Consider the following 14,446-nt stretch of genomic DNA (forward strand, 5'->3'; position numbering starts at 1 on the left):
GTTTCGTTTGTCCCACCTACATGCTGCAGCTTCTGCTAGCTGAAACGCTCAGGAGGTCCAACAAGCTTCCATGTCCCACAGCAGGCTTCAGATCCAGGGTTTTTTCCTGTACCTGAACTGTGTCCCCCCAGGACCACAGCTAGCCATCCTTGTTTAGGCAAATGCCAGTGGAGTAAGTTAATGCCCCAGCTTTGGCTAGGATGGGCCACAGTGGCAACAAGCACTCAGCTTCCTCCAGTGTGGATAGGAGAGGAAGACAAATGAGAAGATACAAATGCATCTCAAACTGAAGAGAAAGTTCAGAGGGGACAAAGAAAATACTCTTGGAAACATCCTCTCGTTTTACTTGAGCCAAGTTTTTCCTGTGGTCAGAGGTGACCTGATGTTCAATTCAGAAGGTGGGCCGAAGATTATTTCTTTTGGGGGCAACGCCAGCTCGCACAGCACCTGCAGAGGCTTACATCTACTGCAACAGTCCATGTCACTGCCTGATAAACCAGAGGAGGGAACTGATCCAAGGGGAAAACCACCAAGCCCCACAGATGTTTCACTAGGAAGGGACAGGGAACAAACAGCTTCCTCAAAAGCATTGTACAGATAAAACTGAATTGGCAGGAACCTCTTAATCCAACACTGCTGCCTAACACAGCAAAGCCCTTTAGTCACTGGAAGGAGGCATGCCCCTGTGTCTGGGCCTGGAGCACCCTGTAGGGTGCCTTCCACATCCCAGCACCCGATACAGCAAACTCCAGCCACCAGGGAAGGGAGGAGAAGTCCAGCCATACTTTTGACTCCTCGGGAGAGCTTGCCCAGGCTCTTCTCCCTTCCTGGCTGCACACAGTCATGGAAACATTAAATTATGCAGAAGGAGGTAAAAAGAAGTCTTAGCAAGACTTCAGCTCTTACTCCTTCTGTAAGCATGGTCAGCACAGGAATAACCCAGACCCAAGTGAGACTGGAGAAAGCATTAAGATTCAGACTCTCTTTAAAAAGCAACCTTTCTTGTAGAAGTTAAATGGACACAAGACGTGGTCTTACACACCTATAGGAGACCCCAATTTGTGTCTTGCAATTTAGCACTTTCTCAAGCAAAGTTTGGCCAGTCCTCTCCCCTGCAGATCCTCCTTGTGTGATCCTGTATGCTTGTCTACCCTTTCTTCCCACTATCCTTTCCTGTAAAAGGAAAAATCAATATCCCCTGCCTCACAGAAAAATAATTAGGATAAAGCCATTTAAAGATAAGTAAATACTGTGATATTGGGATGACACAAGCTCTAAAAAATACTTGTGTCACCTTCTCATCTGGAGACATTTGATCTTTGTATTGCAGAGAGCAGTTAGTGCTTTTTGAGAATAGGCTTTTTTTCATTCTGCATTTTTAATAACCAAGAGAAGTTGCTAAAACCTGGAGGGTGCTGTCTCAGGCCAGGTGAAAATGTGGCTTTTCTGAAAAAGGGAAGGGTGTGAAGATAGCTAAGAAAAAAAAAAAAAAAAAGACTTCCACATTTTTATTAAAAAAAAAATCTTGTAACTTACTGAAAAAAAATTGCCAAAATTTTCAGTTGAAGTCCTAGAAGCAGATTAAAAAAAAAAAAAAAAAAAAAACCCAAAAAACAAAACCCAAAACCAAACCAAAACCAAACTTCAAGGCACTTTTGTCTTTTAAAAGCTTTTCTCTTTGCATGAGTTACAAACACCCCCAAAAGGGTCTGGGCATGGTTTTGCTGTGAACTTCTGGACTGCAACTGGAGTTGCTCTGTAAAGAGAACCAAAGTCACTGATTTATTTTGTTTATTGTTTTTTTCGGGGGATTTGCTCTAGCACAACCCAATACACGTTTCCTAACAACGTCTGTAATGATATACTAAGTTCTGTATTTTCTTATAATTCAAATGAGCTTATAGAGCTTAATGCTTCTGGTTTATCAAGCAATCTAACAAAGACAGTAAGCAGTGGCGTAGTTTGAGGATACAGAATAAAAACGCCAAAAGCCTGAACTTAACTCTTTTCCAGCTTGCACACCTCTCAGGATATCCCAAGCCTGCCTGAGAGTTTGCTCTCTGGGAAAGGCGGTGTGAACTGCTGCAGCTCAGGGAGCTCAGGCAGGCATTCAGTTTATCCCTGCCAGGGGAATAAACACAAGACCTTTGCACTGTTTCCAATGGTCTTGCCACAAGGACAAATTCCAGGCTAAGAACAAACTCCAGATCATTGCTACCTAGTCGGACTCCTCAGCAGAGCCAAGTCTTACAGAGGTGTGCCCATAGTATCGGCTTGAACGTGACTGCTGATTGGAAGACTGAAAACCAAAAGGTCTCAAATTCCTGCTTTAGAGGGAAGTAACTTGTATGATGGAGGACAGGATTCGATATCACAAGCTGCAGATCTCATCTACTCTAAAGCATGCTGTTAGCAATTTCGTGGTTTTGTGTTCAGTGTATTTTAACACAGGCACAGAACAATCACTCTGTAAAAATACAATAACGTGTCACTTACTGGTATTGTGGTCTATGTAATAAACTCCAACCTGAGGGTCATAAGCTTCTTCCCATCCTAACGGCAATTCATCACTAATGCAGTCTGCAAAGGTTAGTGGTTTAGTATACCTGAAATGCAAAATAATATTTAGGATGAATAAAAGAACACTCCCACATGTCTGTTCCAAACAATGACCAGAAAACAAGTACCACGAGGGCTTCAGTACAGAAAAGAAAAGAAAGTTGAAAGCTATTTTAAACCAAAAACTCTTCCCTTCCTTCATCTGCACTTAGAGCAAGATGAATTCATTCTGACAGAGCTCCCGAGCCTTGCCCGGCTCAGCCAGTACTCGCTCCACAAAGGAACATTAAGACCTTTGCCAGAAACAATCCTCGTCTCTCAACTGAAAGAACAAGACTGTTTGCAGGCAAGTACTGTATCAAAAATATGTAGACAAGAAGGAGCAAGATGAGAAATGCAATTTGCATAGCATGAATAATTAAGACTGCACAATCAATAGCAAGTGCTGAGGACTGTGGGACCACTTGTCATGCAACTCCACTCATTTGCATCGCAATATGTTCTGTTTCATTAATGACAAACTAGATTAGTTTCTCAGTATCACAAAAACGTGTAACCCACCGCGTCCAAACGAGGAAGTATTTCCGCAATACTGCTCTGATGAGTCTTGTATGGCTAAAAAGAAATGCTTGTATGGCTAAAAAGAAAGCTTGGAGTACCCACTCCCTGAGTGACCCCACAGATCTTAGTCACTGAAACCATGCCCCTTTGCTCCCTTTGAGCTAACGAGGTTCAGCTTCCACCAACAAAACTACTAACCAAGTGTATCACTGCAGGGAGGCACAAGCCAGGAGGAATTAAGCTTGCAGGTATCTCGCAGATCCAGCTGCCAAAAGCATAACATGCCACAGGCCCGTAGATCCACCACACAACCCCAACACACCGCATGTGGCCTATCTGGAAGGAGGGCCATGACTTGGTTTGGGGCCCATCAGTCAGACGTACCAGGAGAGCCCTTTGGCAGCAAGCACAGGACACACCGCAAACCACCACCGCCCCTCTCTAGCAGCTATGCTGCACGTACAAAGAGCAACTCGGTCAAAAAGCAGCCATGGAACCGTACCGAACTCGGCCACATACAAGCGGCACGCCACGGGAAGGTAAGGTGGTTAAGAAAGCAATTTTCCAACCCACTGTAAGGGCCTGAACAGGTTTGCAGAAAGTCTTTCCTATCCAAAAGTAATTCAGCAGGGCTGGCAGTTAAAGAGTTTTGTTAAGTTTTAAGCGCACTTGAGCATACTTCATCTGGAGGCACTGAGCAACCAACTGGTAGCCTCATGTTAACATCTTACAGTCGCTCATTAGTGTAAAGGGGAATTTTAGGAAAAAGCCTCCAACCATAAGAGGTTCAACATAAAAATCAACATTTAACGACTAACATAATTCCCCCCCAAAACATGACCTGGAAGCCTGGCAGACAGTAAGAACGAGGGGGGAAACATTTCTGTAAAAGCTATGTAAGCCACCAAGATCCCTACTTACCTGCTGCTGCATTTCACTTTCAACACAGTGCCTTTGCCATCTGAAGCAGTGCTTGAATCACTATTTTCTCAGAAAATTTCAGTTTAATTTAAAGCTCTGCAGTGCAAAAAAGAACTCAGAGCTTCACAACACAGAACTGTGAAACTTTCTCAATAAAGTTTCACTGAAAAGTTTATTTTTACTGTTCTTAATCTAGACCGTGTATCAAGAGCATGTTTGTAGAGAAAATAGAGATTACCTGAACATAAAATAGAATCTCAATACTTCTGATTGCTATCCCTTTTCCCTCTTTTTCCCTGTGAATCAAGCTGTTTCCTCAGCTCAGGAGAGCCCAGTATGCGCTGCTCTGAGCCGATCAAGTCAAAGATGCACAAGGGTAAAATGCAGAGCAAGGTCAGATACGAGCAACTCTCTGGAGAGAACACAGACGAAAGTGCCGCTGCAAACGTGTCGGCAGTTACTTCAACATTAGGGTTAGAAGTGTCACCTCTCTGAATACTGAACTGCTGCCTGCAGAGAGAGGGGGGCTCCTGAGGGTGCCTTCTCCCCCAAGGCCATCAAAAAAGATGCAGAAAAACCTCAGTGTCCTCAGGATGGTCATGCATTTGCAAAAATCAGAACAAGAGACAACCACAAGAACTTGTCTCCGCTTATTTTCTTCCGACTTAAGAATCAAGCTGATATTTAAGAGCTGTCTAAGGGCTGGTCTCAACTTCACACACATCAGGAAAGCCAGCTTGATGATACTTCAGTGTAACTGCTGAGGACTTGTGTTGTAGTAATAATTATTTGATTGCGCTGATAAGCATGACATTGTTCTTCCATGGCCAAATATTTTCTAAAAAAAATTTAGTGAAGAATTTTCACCTATAGTCCATGGTAAAGCCTAGACTTAATGCTTATTAGATGTTATTTGGAACAAGGGAGAGGAGGAAAAGTTAGTATTTATTTATTTATTTGTAAAAATGTATTTCAAGTCAGCAGGGATAGAGTGTGCCATCTAGGCCACGCAAAGTCCAAGTGGTCTTTTCCAGTGCATCATTTGATTAGTAACACTCAAAATATTGCTGTGAATGGGTTTTATGATTGCTGTTTTGCTACTTCTATAGAGAGCTTTGTCAGAAGAGGTGTCATTTCATCCTGGATTTGCACAGTCTTGTACACCTTGTACACCAGCTTCCATTCAGCCCTATGGATTGATTAAACCAGAAACCATGCATTTCCCGCATCCCCGCTACAGTGCTCAACATTTTTGGCAAGTGATCCAAGCAAACATCCCTCAACATGGGGCAGTAATTAAACCCATACTTAAAGTATACTAGGTGAGGCTGTGCTGCAGGTATAAAACATACCTCAGTAGCTTAATTTGTCTTGTACATTGAGCAGAGTTTTCTGCAGCAGAATTCTGCTCAAGAATCACATCTAAGATTAAAACCAAACTTTTTTTTCCTAAAAAACAGCGTTGAGCTACACAATCTGCCCCAGGACTTGGGACTGCTTTCATCAAGGAATGGCACTGTAGTGCCAATTTCGATGCACCAAACTCATAAAGCTTCTGCTCAGCTTTTGTCCAGTCCTATTTTGCTAGAGGCAGCTGAATTCCTTCTGGATGTGCTCAGGAACTGTCAGACTCAATGGGAAGCCAGGACCAAGCAACTGAAGGATGCTTATTCCTATTTTCCATATGAAGTGTAATGCATGAACTACATCCAGTCAGTTCTTTCAGTTGCAGGTTTGGAAAAAGGGGAGAAAAAGCAAGGCAGGATAGCAATGACATAAGCCAACTGGAGACTTGCCAGTTACCAGGGCTCAGAAACAGACGATAATTTCACCTTTGAGATTCAGATTTTCAGCATATCTCACAAGGAGCACCCACCACCAAGCACGGACTATCCCATTTGTACAGAGGAGTAAGTATTCATTAAAGAAGAAATCTGTCATTCAGCTAGCAAACAGAAGAGTAATTAGTTTTAGAATTAAGAGAGTAATTCCATTTATTACAGACAACATATGTCATATAGCTATTTCCCCAAATAACTGCAGCTTCATAACCAAATTACTTACTCTTCTAAACTCCTTTCCTTTGCTGTTGTGGGAAAAACTGGCACAAATCAAAGAAGCAATGCTACAATTACAGATGAAAGTCACGCAATATGTTGTGTAGCTAGACTATAAATAAAGCATAAAAAGAAAAAGGAGATTATTTCCTTGTTTTAAGACATGATTTTAGGGGTTGTTATGAAGACTGAAATAAACCAATTTTCCAGAAGGGGTCCAAAATCAAGCACCTCCCTAAGCACACTCACAACGTAGCATGACGGACTAATCAAGCAAAAGGTAACGTTTCTTTCTCACAGCAAGACATGATTCAGTTAGTGTATTATTTCTGCATGAAACAGGACTGTTTCTGCATTTGGGAAGTTAAAGCTAGGGCACATCTGCAGAACTATTTCTTTTGAAACGTCTCCTTTGCAATTCACAAAGCTTCCTAGCAGCCTTGGAAATATCTCATCAACTCAGTCAAACCACGTTATCATATAATAGGTCCTCTCTGTAGCCAGACTCAAAGCAGCAATCTAGAAAAATGGACCCCTTTCACCCACTGCGCTTATAACTAAGGAAAGAAACCTACAAAATTATTTATGCATTCCTTACCCTCCTCTGTTAGGGAAACCTGCAGATACATTCATCCAGCTTTCAAAAGAAAGCAATACAGCCAAAAGTTCAGAAAATCCTGACTTTGACTTCTGATCTCCAGTCACAAAGAGGGAACCAAGGGGGAAAACCTGAAGTCTGTAGGTACAGCATTTTTTATTAAACCCAAACTAATCTAGTTAAAAGAGACAGTATTTTCAGACACGTGAGTTTGCCTGCATCTTCCAGCCACGCTGACTTTGCTCTAACGCCCTTTAGAGCAGCAGTTAGACCAGAACTACCCCTGAAGTGCTTCATCTGCTTCTAAGCTAGAGGCTAAACTTGGTGTGGAGTTCCTACAAGAGAAACCAGCTTGAGCTAGAGAAGATCTTTGTAAATCACAGCCTTACTCTGGCCTTCTAGCTCACCAAAAAGTAACCCACATGTTCATCTCCTATCAATTCACCTGTATCTCATGTTCATCTTACCTGTGACCGCCCTTCACCCATTATCTAAGTTTTAATCAGGGTCATTTTTAGGAACATTTAGTGTTTTGAAAAAGACCTATCAACCTAGATTTACCAATTTCCATCGTATTTTCTTAGTTTTCAATATGTTATTTTTTCATTTGATTTCATTCAAGAAATTCAAATTTACTTGAGCAAGTGCAATTGCTCCTTAGGACACCCGGAAACCAGGTACCCTCAGCAACCATCACACACAGCACGTCAAGAAAACTGCTTCAGAAACTCATCCTGGTAACAGAGGTAAAAGATAACAGCATCACCCAACTTCCTAACCTGAGGAGCATCTTACGGTCTTCAGGCAGAGGCAGGCTGAGGGCAAAGCCGTTGCCCACCCACCGGCCAGTGAAGGCACCGAGACACTTCGTCTTTGCAAAACATCTGTCCCCAATAGCTCCAGTATTTGTACAGCAAGTGACGCTCAAATCCCACTCCCACAGTTGGAAATAGAAAGTTTCCTAGCTCTAGTTTATAAGTCACATCATTTTTAAATGACAAGGGTTTCTATATTTCTTATAATTTTTGATCTATCACCTTCAGCTTCTTTCACAGATAAAACTGGAAGCCAATGTTATCATGTGCAAACACTATTAAATGGAAACTTGCTCATCTCAGATTCAGAAAGCCTTTCTATAGTCTTTAACTCCACTGCTGTCAATCAAAAACCTCATTACACAGGAAACTGAAGGCAAATAATCCCTGTATAACAAGTTTTTGATTGACAGAAGGTTTGTTAAACACGGCTCTAAGATCACAGAGGCTCCTGACAGGAGCAGGAGATGGGTGAACCGTACCACTTACAAACGTGGAGTTAATACTAGGAAGGTAACAGAAATCAGTTCTGAACCTCTTGAAAGCGGAAGTGTTTTGTTTGTAATTATTGGATTTCAGTGCCAGTTGGTGGCCTACAGCAAGCTAGCAAACCCACGTGCAGCTTTTCAGTTAGGCTCATGGCCGTGAGTACGTATATGTGCACGTACGTATATGTGCAAACAGTGCACTTGGGTCACCAAGACGTGAAGCCTTTATAAACCAACAGTGGATTGCCAAGTTTCTACGCGGCACGTAAACCCACTTAATCCCTATGTTTGCAGGGTTCCTCAAACCCCCATTACACAGGAAAGCCATTTAAACAGTAGAGCCTTATTTTAATCAGTTCAGTACAGATCGCGTGCCTTTATACAAACCCTTCCTGACTCTATACGGGTGAAGCTACACACCAGGGGATCTCCTACCTTTACTGTACCGATAGCAGCAGCTCGCCGCATAAGGAACAAAGGTAGCACCCAGATCACTCAGGACCTTCGTGTCAGCTCCTCTTACACCTACAGCATTAGCCACCAAAACCGAACAGCTTAACAGCTCCATTCGCTTCTCCCCTTCCCTCCTGCACTCACAGGTACGCAGCGAGTATATGAGGCATACAGGTTGCAGGGGCAAGAAGTCAAGCCAGATACCAAAATTATGAATTCTGGCAGATATTTCCACTCATACCATGTTTCTTACAAAACCACATAGTTTTTAAACTCAGCATTTTGTGGGAGAAGCTTGGAGTCAGGTTTTATTTTCAATGGCTTCTACTTCATTTTTTTTTTTTTTCTCCTTTTACACAGCATTTCTTCATTTCTCATTTGAATAAAACTCACTGCTTATTATGTGCCAGGATGCGCGACAGAGCCCAGGACAGAGAACGGGCTCCTCAATTCCAGCTGCCGCACTGGGGTAGCTGGACACCCTCCCCGTGGGTCTGAGTTTTGAAGAACCTGTTAATGGGTAGAGCTCCTGCTGTAACTCAGAAGGCTGCTGCAATAATCACTGCCAGGAGTCCCGACACGATGACATACAAGCTTCTTTGTTTTTAATGAGGTCATCTCATTCTCAAGACAGACGATGATTATTTTTAAACTTCAGCATAGAAAAACCTATCACTTTGCAGACAAATTTTCTAGGACTACAGCAATCTCCTCCTCACAAAAGCTTTTAAAAATAGACTCCTACACATTTATTACTCAACTTGGTGATCCAGCCCTCAAACACACCAGGGCTATCTGTCTCTATAGTAACTATTTTCCCTGTGAGCATCTTCTCTCACTGCAGGGAGAACTGCCCTTGGAGGCTGGAGGTGTGGCAGCGGAGAGGCCCTGTTTTATGATCTTGCTGGCGAAGCCTTCCTCGCTCCGTCACCACGCACCCGGGCACGATGGAACACTCCCTTGGATTCCCACTCCAACTGCAATTTAGGGAAAAGGTGATGGGAACGGCTCATCCCTAACAGCCTGTATCCTCGGCAGTGACACAACAGGCAGCTCTGGGCCAAACGACACCCTCAACTGCGCCAAAACCTCAGCAACCGCAGTGGTTTTCGAAAGGGAGACCTCCATGCTGAGGGGAGAGGAAAGGAGTAATTCAGGACCACCGTGAGCAGCTAAAAACTATGAATGGGAAAGTGCTTCCCAGGTAACAAGGAGAAGCCCTTAAGAAGTGACCACAAATTTGGGAAGCTTCTTAACTGTGCTCCAAGTAACCCGAGGAGAGACCAAATACAACATTTCAAAGTTTTGGAAGCCAGACATTATTCCAAGACCCAGAAAAACACACAGACACCCCTGAACTTCTCATTACCCCAAACAGATATCATTTCAATAACTGTGTATGGCATTGCAGCCTGGTCCTGGCCTTGCTGTGATAAAGGATAACTAGGAACAGAACTACACCTCTTACAGTAAAAATGGGGTCAAGTCTGAGAAAACCAGCTTATTTCAAGTTGTTGCTGTAAACCAAACGCATTTGCTTAAACTACAACCTAAACATCACCAATAGCAACGCCCTAAAAAAAACAACAAAACATCTCAAGCAACTCAGACTGCAGAGCTGTTTTCTTTTCAGAAGTGGCTTCCTTCGTTGCCATGGTTATTGAGCATCTTCGCAGCCTCCCAAAGGTCTCTCATCTTGCATCTCCTCCTGGCTCCTGATGTTGCACGCATTGGGCCGCCTCTGGGATAAGCAAGCCCAACTTGTATCCTCAGAGCTTATTTTCCAAGCTATCTTAATTTTGAACAGTTTTATTGAACCTCAAGAACTCAGTGATGTCCCCTACTGCTCTTTGGCCAGCAAATGAGAATAACCGCTGCACCTCATTACGGTGATCTTGAGCTGTATGTAATTTGCCAGTTTAGACCCTCTACTTCATTTGCATGAGTGGGTAACATCCAAATTCTTCTTTTTCTACAGAAATTAGTCACATGCTGCTCAAGTAGGATCTATACAAAGCAGATCAGGAGACACCAAAGACACCTGAAGTATTTTGAGCATTCCAAACATTAATACATTTATACCTTTAATAGTAATACATTTCTATTACTTAAACAGATTCATGGAAGCATTGAGCTATATAATGCACAATTTACCACCCCACCAGGCACAACGAGCATGCCTAGTACACATCAGTCTAACAGTTAGCCGCTTGCTTGTTCTATCCACTTTTGAAAAGGCTTCCATGTTTACAAGCTCTACTTTGCACACAGTGACAGTCTGTTTGCCCATGCATTTCTTTTCAATACAGATCATTTACCCCTGGAAGCAAAGAACTAAGTTATTTGCGAGGAGAAGACTATCAAAAACCACTTACAGATTTCAGATCATTCCCGGAGATTAACAAACTGGTTCTGCTAGCAGGAGAGAGGCAGGAGGTCAGTCATACCTTCTTAATCACTCAAATGCAAAATTCCTGGGATAGTTCAAGGTTAAAAAGTCAGGAAATGGGAGTTGAGGCTTCTCACAACATTAACTTGCCTGCCAGCCTGCATATCCTGGATGCTTTCCTGAACCGATTAAGAAGAAAAGGTATAAGAGAGTAAGGTACAAGTTGATGAGAACAGTGCAACACTGCTAAACTAAAAGCATGCAAGAGTTGGAATTTAACCGTGCAAGTAATTCAAATGTCTTCTTTAAATAGTTGAGGTTGTTTTTTAAGTTTGCCTCCAGTTCTTCTAGGATGAGAAGTAGCCTTGCCACCTGCACAGCCTGAACAGATTAATGAAAACCAAGTCAGCTCTCTTCACTCCGAGGTTCGACTGCTCTCAAAGAAGGGGACTGGTCACTTCACAGTAAGGGGTAAATTGTCTACCAAACATCCAGACAGAGTAGTTAGACTAGTTTCTTGACATATTTGGGAGATTATGAACTGGAAGGCTTGTCTCTGTTCTTGCAGCCTGCACTCCTACTTCTCTGAAAGGCTGCCTGTAGCGTGGGTGGCAGCAGTTTACATTGGCAAGATGCCTCAAGATAAGGAGGTGTATAGGTCAGACTCCCCCCGCCACAATACAGCTCCTATAGCAGCGAACCAATAGCTATTGTCGCAAAAAGGTAAATATTTGAGATTTTGGCAATGAGGCAAGTATCGAACAATTGCTGTACCTCAGCATTCAGGAACACATTATCCCATGGACGGCGGCATGCAGAGGCAGGCAGTGGTGGCAGAGTGAGCACTGGGCTGACTGCTTGGATGTCTGTAAAGGGGAACGGATTCGTTCACCCCACAATCTGACTTCATCAGGCACTGAATTTTCACTTCAGGTATGATGATTAAAAACCTTAAGTCTTTGAGAAGTAATGCATGTTGCTATATTTCTTACCAGCATGTTCTATCTCTACTGTGGAAAAGAGCAGTATGACAGCAAATACCTCCTGCAATGCTACCAGCTCCTGTGCCCTTTATTCACACGGCATTTGAAGTGGGAAAATAGACAATTCTAGGATGGCATCGCTGGGCTCATCTAGGCTTCCTAGTCTACCCAACGTAGAAACCAAGCATTGCTAGTATGGAAGCATGTTTAGAAAGGGGCAAGGGAAGCACAGGACGCTGGTTTTACATGCACGTAGTTTGCATGCTGCTCCCTGGTTCACCTACTAGCACTGGGCTAATTGCTAACTCCATACAGCAGCTTTAGCACGACTGCCTGCTTGCTATTTCTGCATTACAAACGTTCTTGAGTTACATAGCTATTTGACGTTCCCGATCCCAAACAGCAACATTAGCAGGCTCTTTGTTCTGCACCACTTGCAGAACATAGTCTAGGCAAGCAACAGGGCATCACCACAGCCTCTTCTGCTCTTTGCCCTAAGACACATCAGCTGCAGCCACTTTGCTTTTATGCCACGCCTAGATCAGTTCTGGAAACATTACTTCACTGCCCTCTGATCTGACAGCAGCCTGTCAACTCAGAAATCTTGTCCAGACAGAGCTGAATCCAGCTACACATAGGGAGCTTCCAAGTCAAGCGAACCCCAAAGAGGCCTCAGTGCAGCCACAGGAGGACATGGGCCCCTTCAATGCCGTCATACACTCAGCAGTACCAGGTAGGAACAGGAATATTTCTGGCTGCCTGTAAGAATCAGAGGAGATGCCTGGTCAAGATGATCTTGGAGCAGTGGAGAACACAGAACAAAAATCCTTCTAGCTGCAAAGCAATTGTGAATTCAAGATACAGAACATTTACTTAAGCATAAGCATTGCCCTGGAAACTGTCATCCATGCCATATCCTTCAAGAGGGGCAAACCAAAACTGCTTCAACAGACTCAGCCTTGCGGGTTAGCACCAAAGACAACTTTTGGAAATGAAGGCATGGCACCTCACTTGTGCTCCGAAGAGGAGAAAGCCCAGGTTACACAGCACTCAGCTCATGGATGCAGCGACTGCTGAAGCACGTAAGGAGCTGGAATTCACAATATCAGCTTTACTATCTACTACTGTTGCTATTAGTGTTGATGCAATGCCTTCTCAGTTCCTGAAAAGTCATACTGTATAAAAATAAACAGAAATGTCAAAACAAGAACAGATGTCTAGAACAACCTTGGGAGAGTAAAGCTTTAGGAGATGAAAAGAGTTAGAAGCATAAGATGAGAGTATAAAGCTAATAGGTTTAGTACCATTTTCATCCAAAGTAACAAAGCCTTGATTTACTACGTAGTTAAGCCACAAAAAAAAATATTCCAAACTGCATTTATAGACAGAACTGTACAAAGCACAAAACATAGCTCAGTACTTCACGCATCGCAAGGGAGTCAATACAAATCAACAACTATTGAAGCTTGCTCGCTCATTAGAAGACAGCAAAAAATGAGATTTGCATCACCAAGTGAGTTTAACTGATTTACTCTTACAAACATCATTTATTGCGAATGACCCACTATCAGTATATTTTGCCAACGGATTAAATTTGCATTAACGTAGAAGTTATAACACCACTTGCTCTTTGCATTCCCCTTCCCCGCCTGTCTCGCACAGACTAAAGCCCACCAGCTCTGAAGTGGCACAAGCAGCCTGCTGAAGATCTGCATGCCCAGCAGTCAGCTCAGGAAGAAAGAAAATAGTCCTTCTGCAGAGAGGCACAGGCCAGAGACTCAGGGACCACAGCTCAGATCGAACTGGGAGAAGGACTACAGTTTTGGTACGACTTTCAAGACTCTGGTACCACACCACTAGGGTGAAAGCCTTCTTCAGGTTCAGGACAAACATGCATTTCATCACAGGCAAAGCCAAACATATCAGCACCACGGTATCCTGAAAGCAGGACGCTGCTTGTAGCACCCCTTGCAATTCCCAGCTGCCAGGCCCGGGGGAGGAGGGCGATCCCCCGCGCACGGGGGTCTCCGCTGCCGGAGCGTGTGTGACACCAGGAGAGCTGCCCGCTCCCTCCTGAAACACCAGCCCACAGCCTCCTCCAGGGACACTGTGCTCAGGGGGGACCCCTTCCCTCTCCTTTGCACAGAATTTACACAGCCACAGGGAAAGTAAGTGAGTTTTCCTAAAGCATTCTAGATCAGCCTATGAGCCTGAGAAAGGGGACAGTAACTCTTAAATTCAGCACAAGTTTCATTAGACCGAGTTGCCTTCTCTTCTGCCCAGCAGGAGCATTTTAGTCTTACTCAAAATTTAAAAAATTTGAGACAAATCCCAGAAGCAACATGTCATTTTTCAGAACTCAAGGGAAAATTCCTGATGAAAAATTCATTTCCCAAGACCGTTTACAACTCAAATATTATTGCAGGGAGTATTATCTGAGGATCTCTGTGAACACAAGCTCATGGATGCAATCGGTATCAACTGTTCAAAGAGGATGTAAGTAGAAGGGCTCAGCAGTTACGTACGAGCAATAAACGATATCCTGATCACAAATTATAACTGCCTGCCAAAAAAAAGCAAAGTGGCATCTTTAAACGTGTGTGCATGTGTGTGAAACTGTCA

General features: G+C 43.4%; 1 protein-coding gene across 3 annotated transcripts in view; it reads right to left on the reverse strand.

Annotated features, from left to right (window-relative positions):
- WWC1 (WW and C2 domain containing 1) overlaps window positions 1-14,446 on the reverse strand; it is a 73,782-nt gene that overhangs the window by 36,260 nt on the left and 23,076 nt on the right. For 2 of the 3 annotated variants that reach the window (XM_087760149.1, XM_087760148.1), the window contains exon 2: window positions 2,497-2,606. The exons of the other annotated variant lie outside the window; for it this stretch is intronic. In XM_087760149.1, the coding sequence (XP_087616275.1) occupies window positions 2,497-2,606 (110 nt within the window). The remainder of the gene's footprint in view (window positions 1-2,496; window positions 2,607-14,446) is intronic. 3 annotated transcript variants of the gene reach the window in all.

This window comes from Nipponia nippon, unplaced genomic scaffold (assembly GCF_047370975.1).
Source record: "Nipponia nippon isolate SJK-2023a ecotype South Korea unplaced genomic scaffold, ASM4737097v1 scaffold_21, whole genome shotgun sequence".
In the NCBI taxonomy this organism is placed as follows: domain Eukaryota; kingdom Metazoa; phylum Chordata; class Aves; order Pelecaniformes; family Threskiornithidae; genus Nipponia; species Nipponia nippon.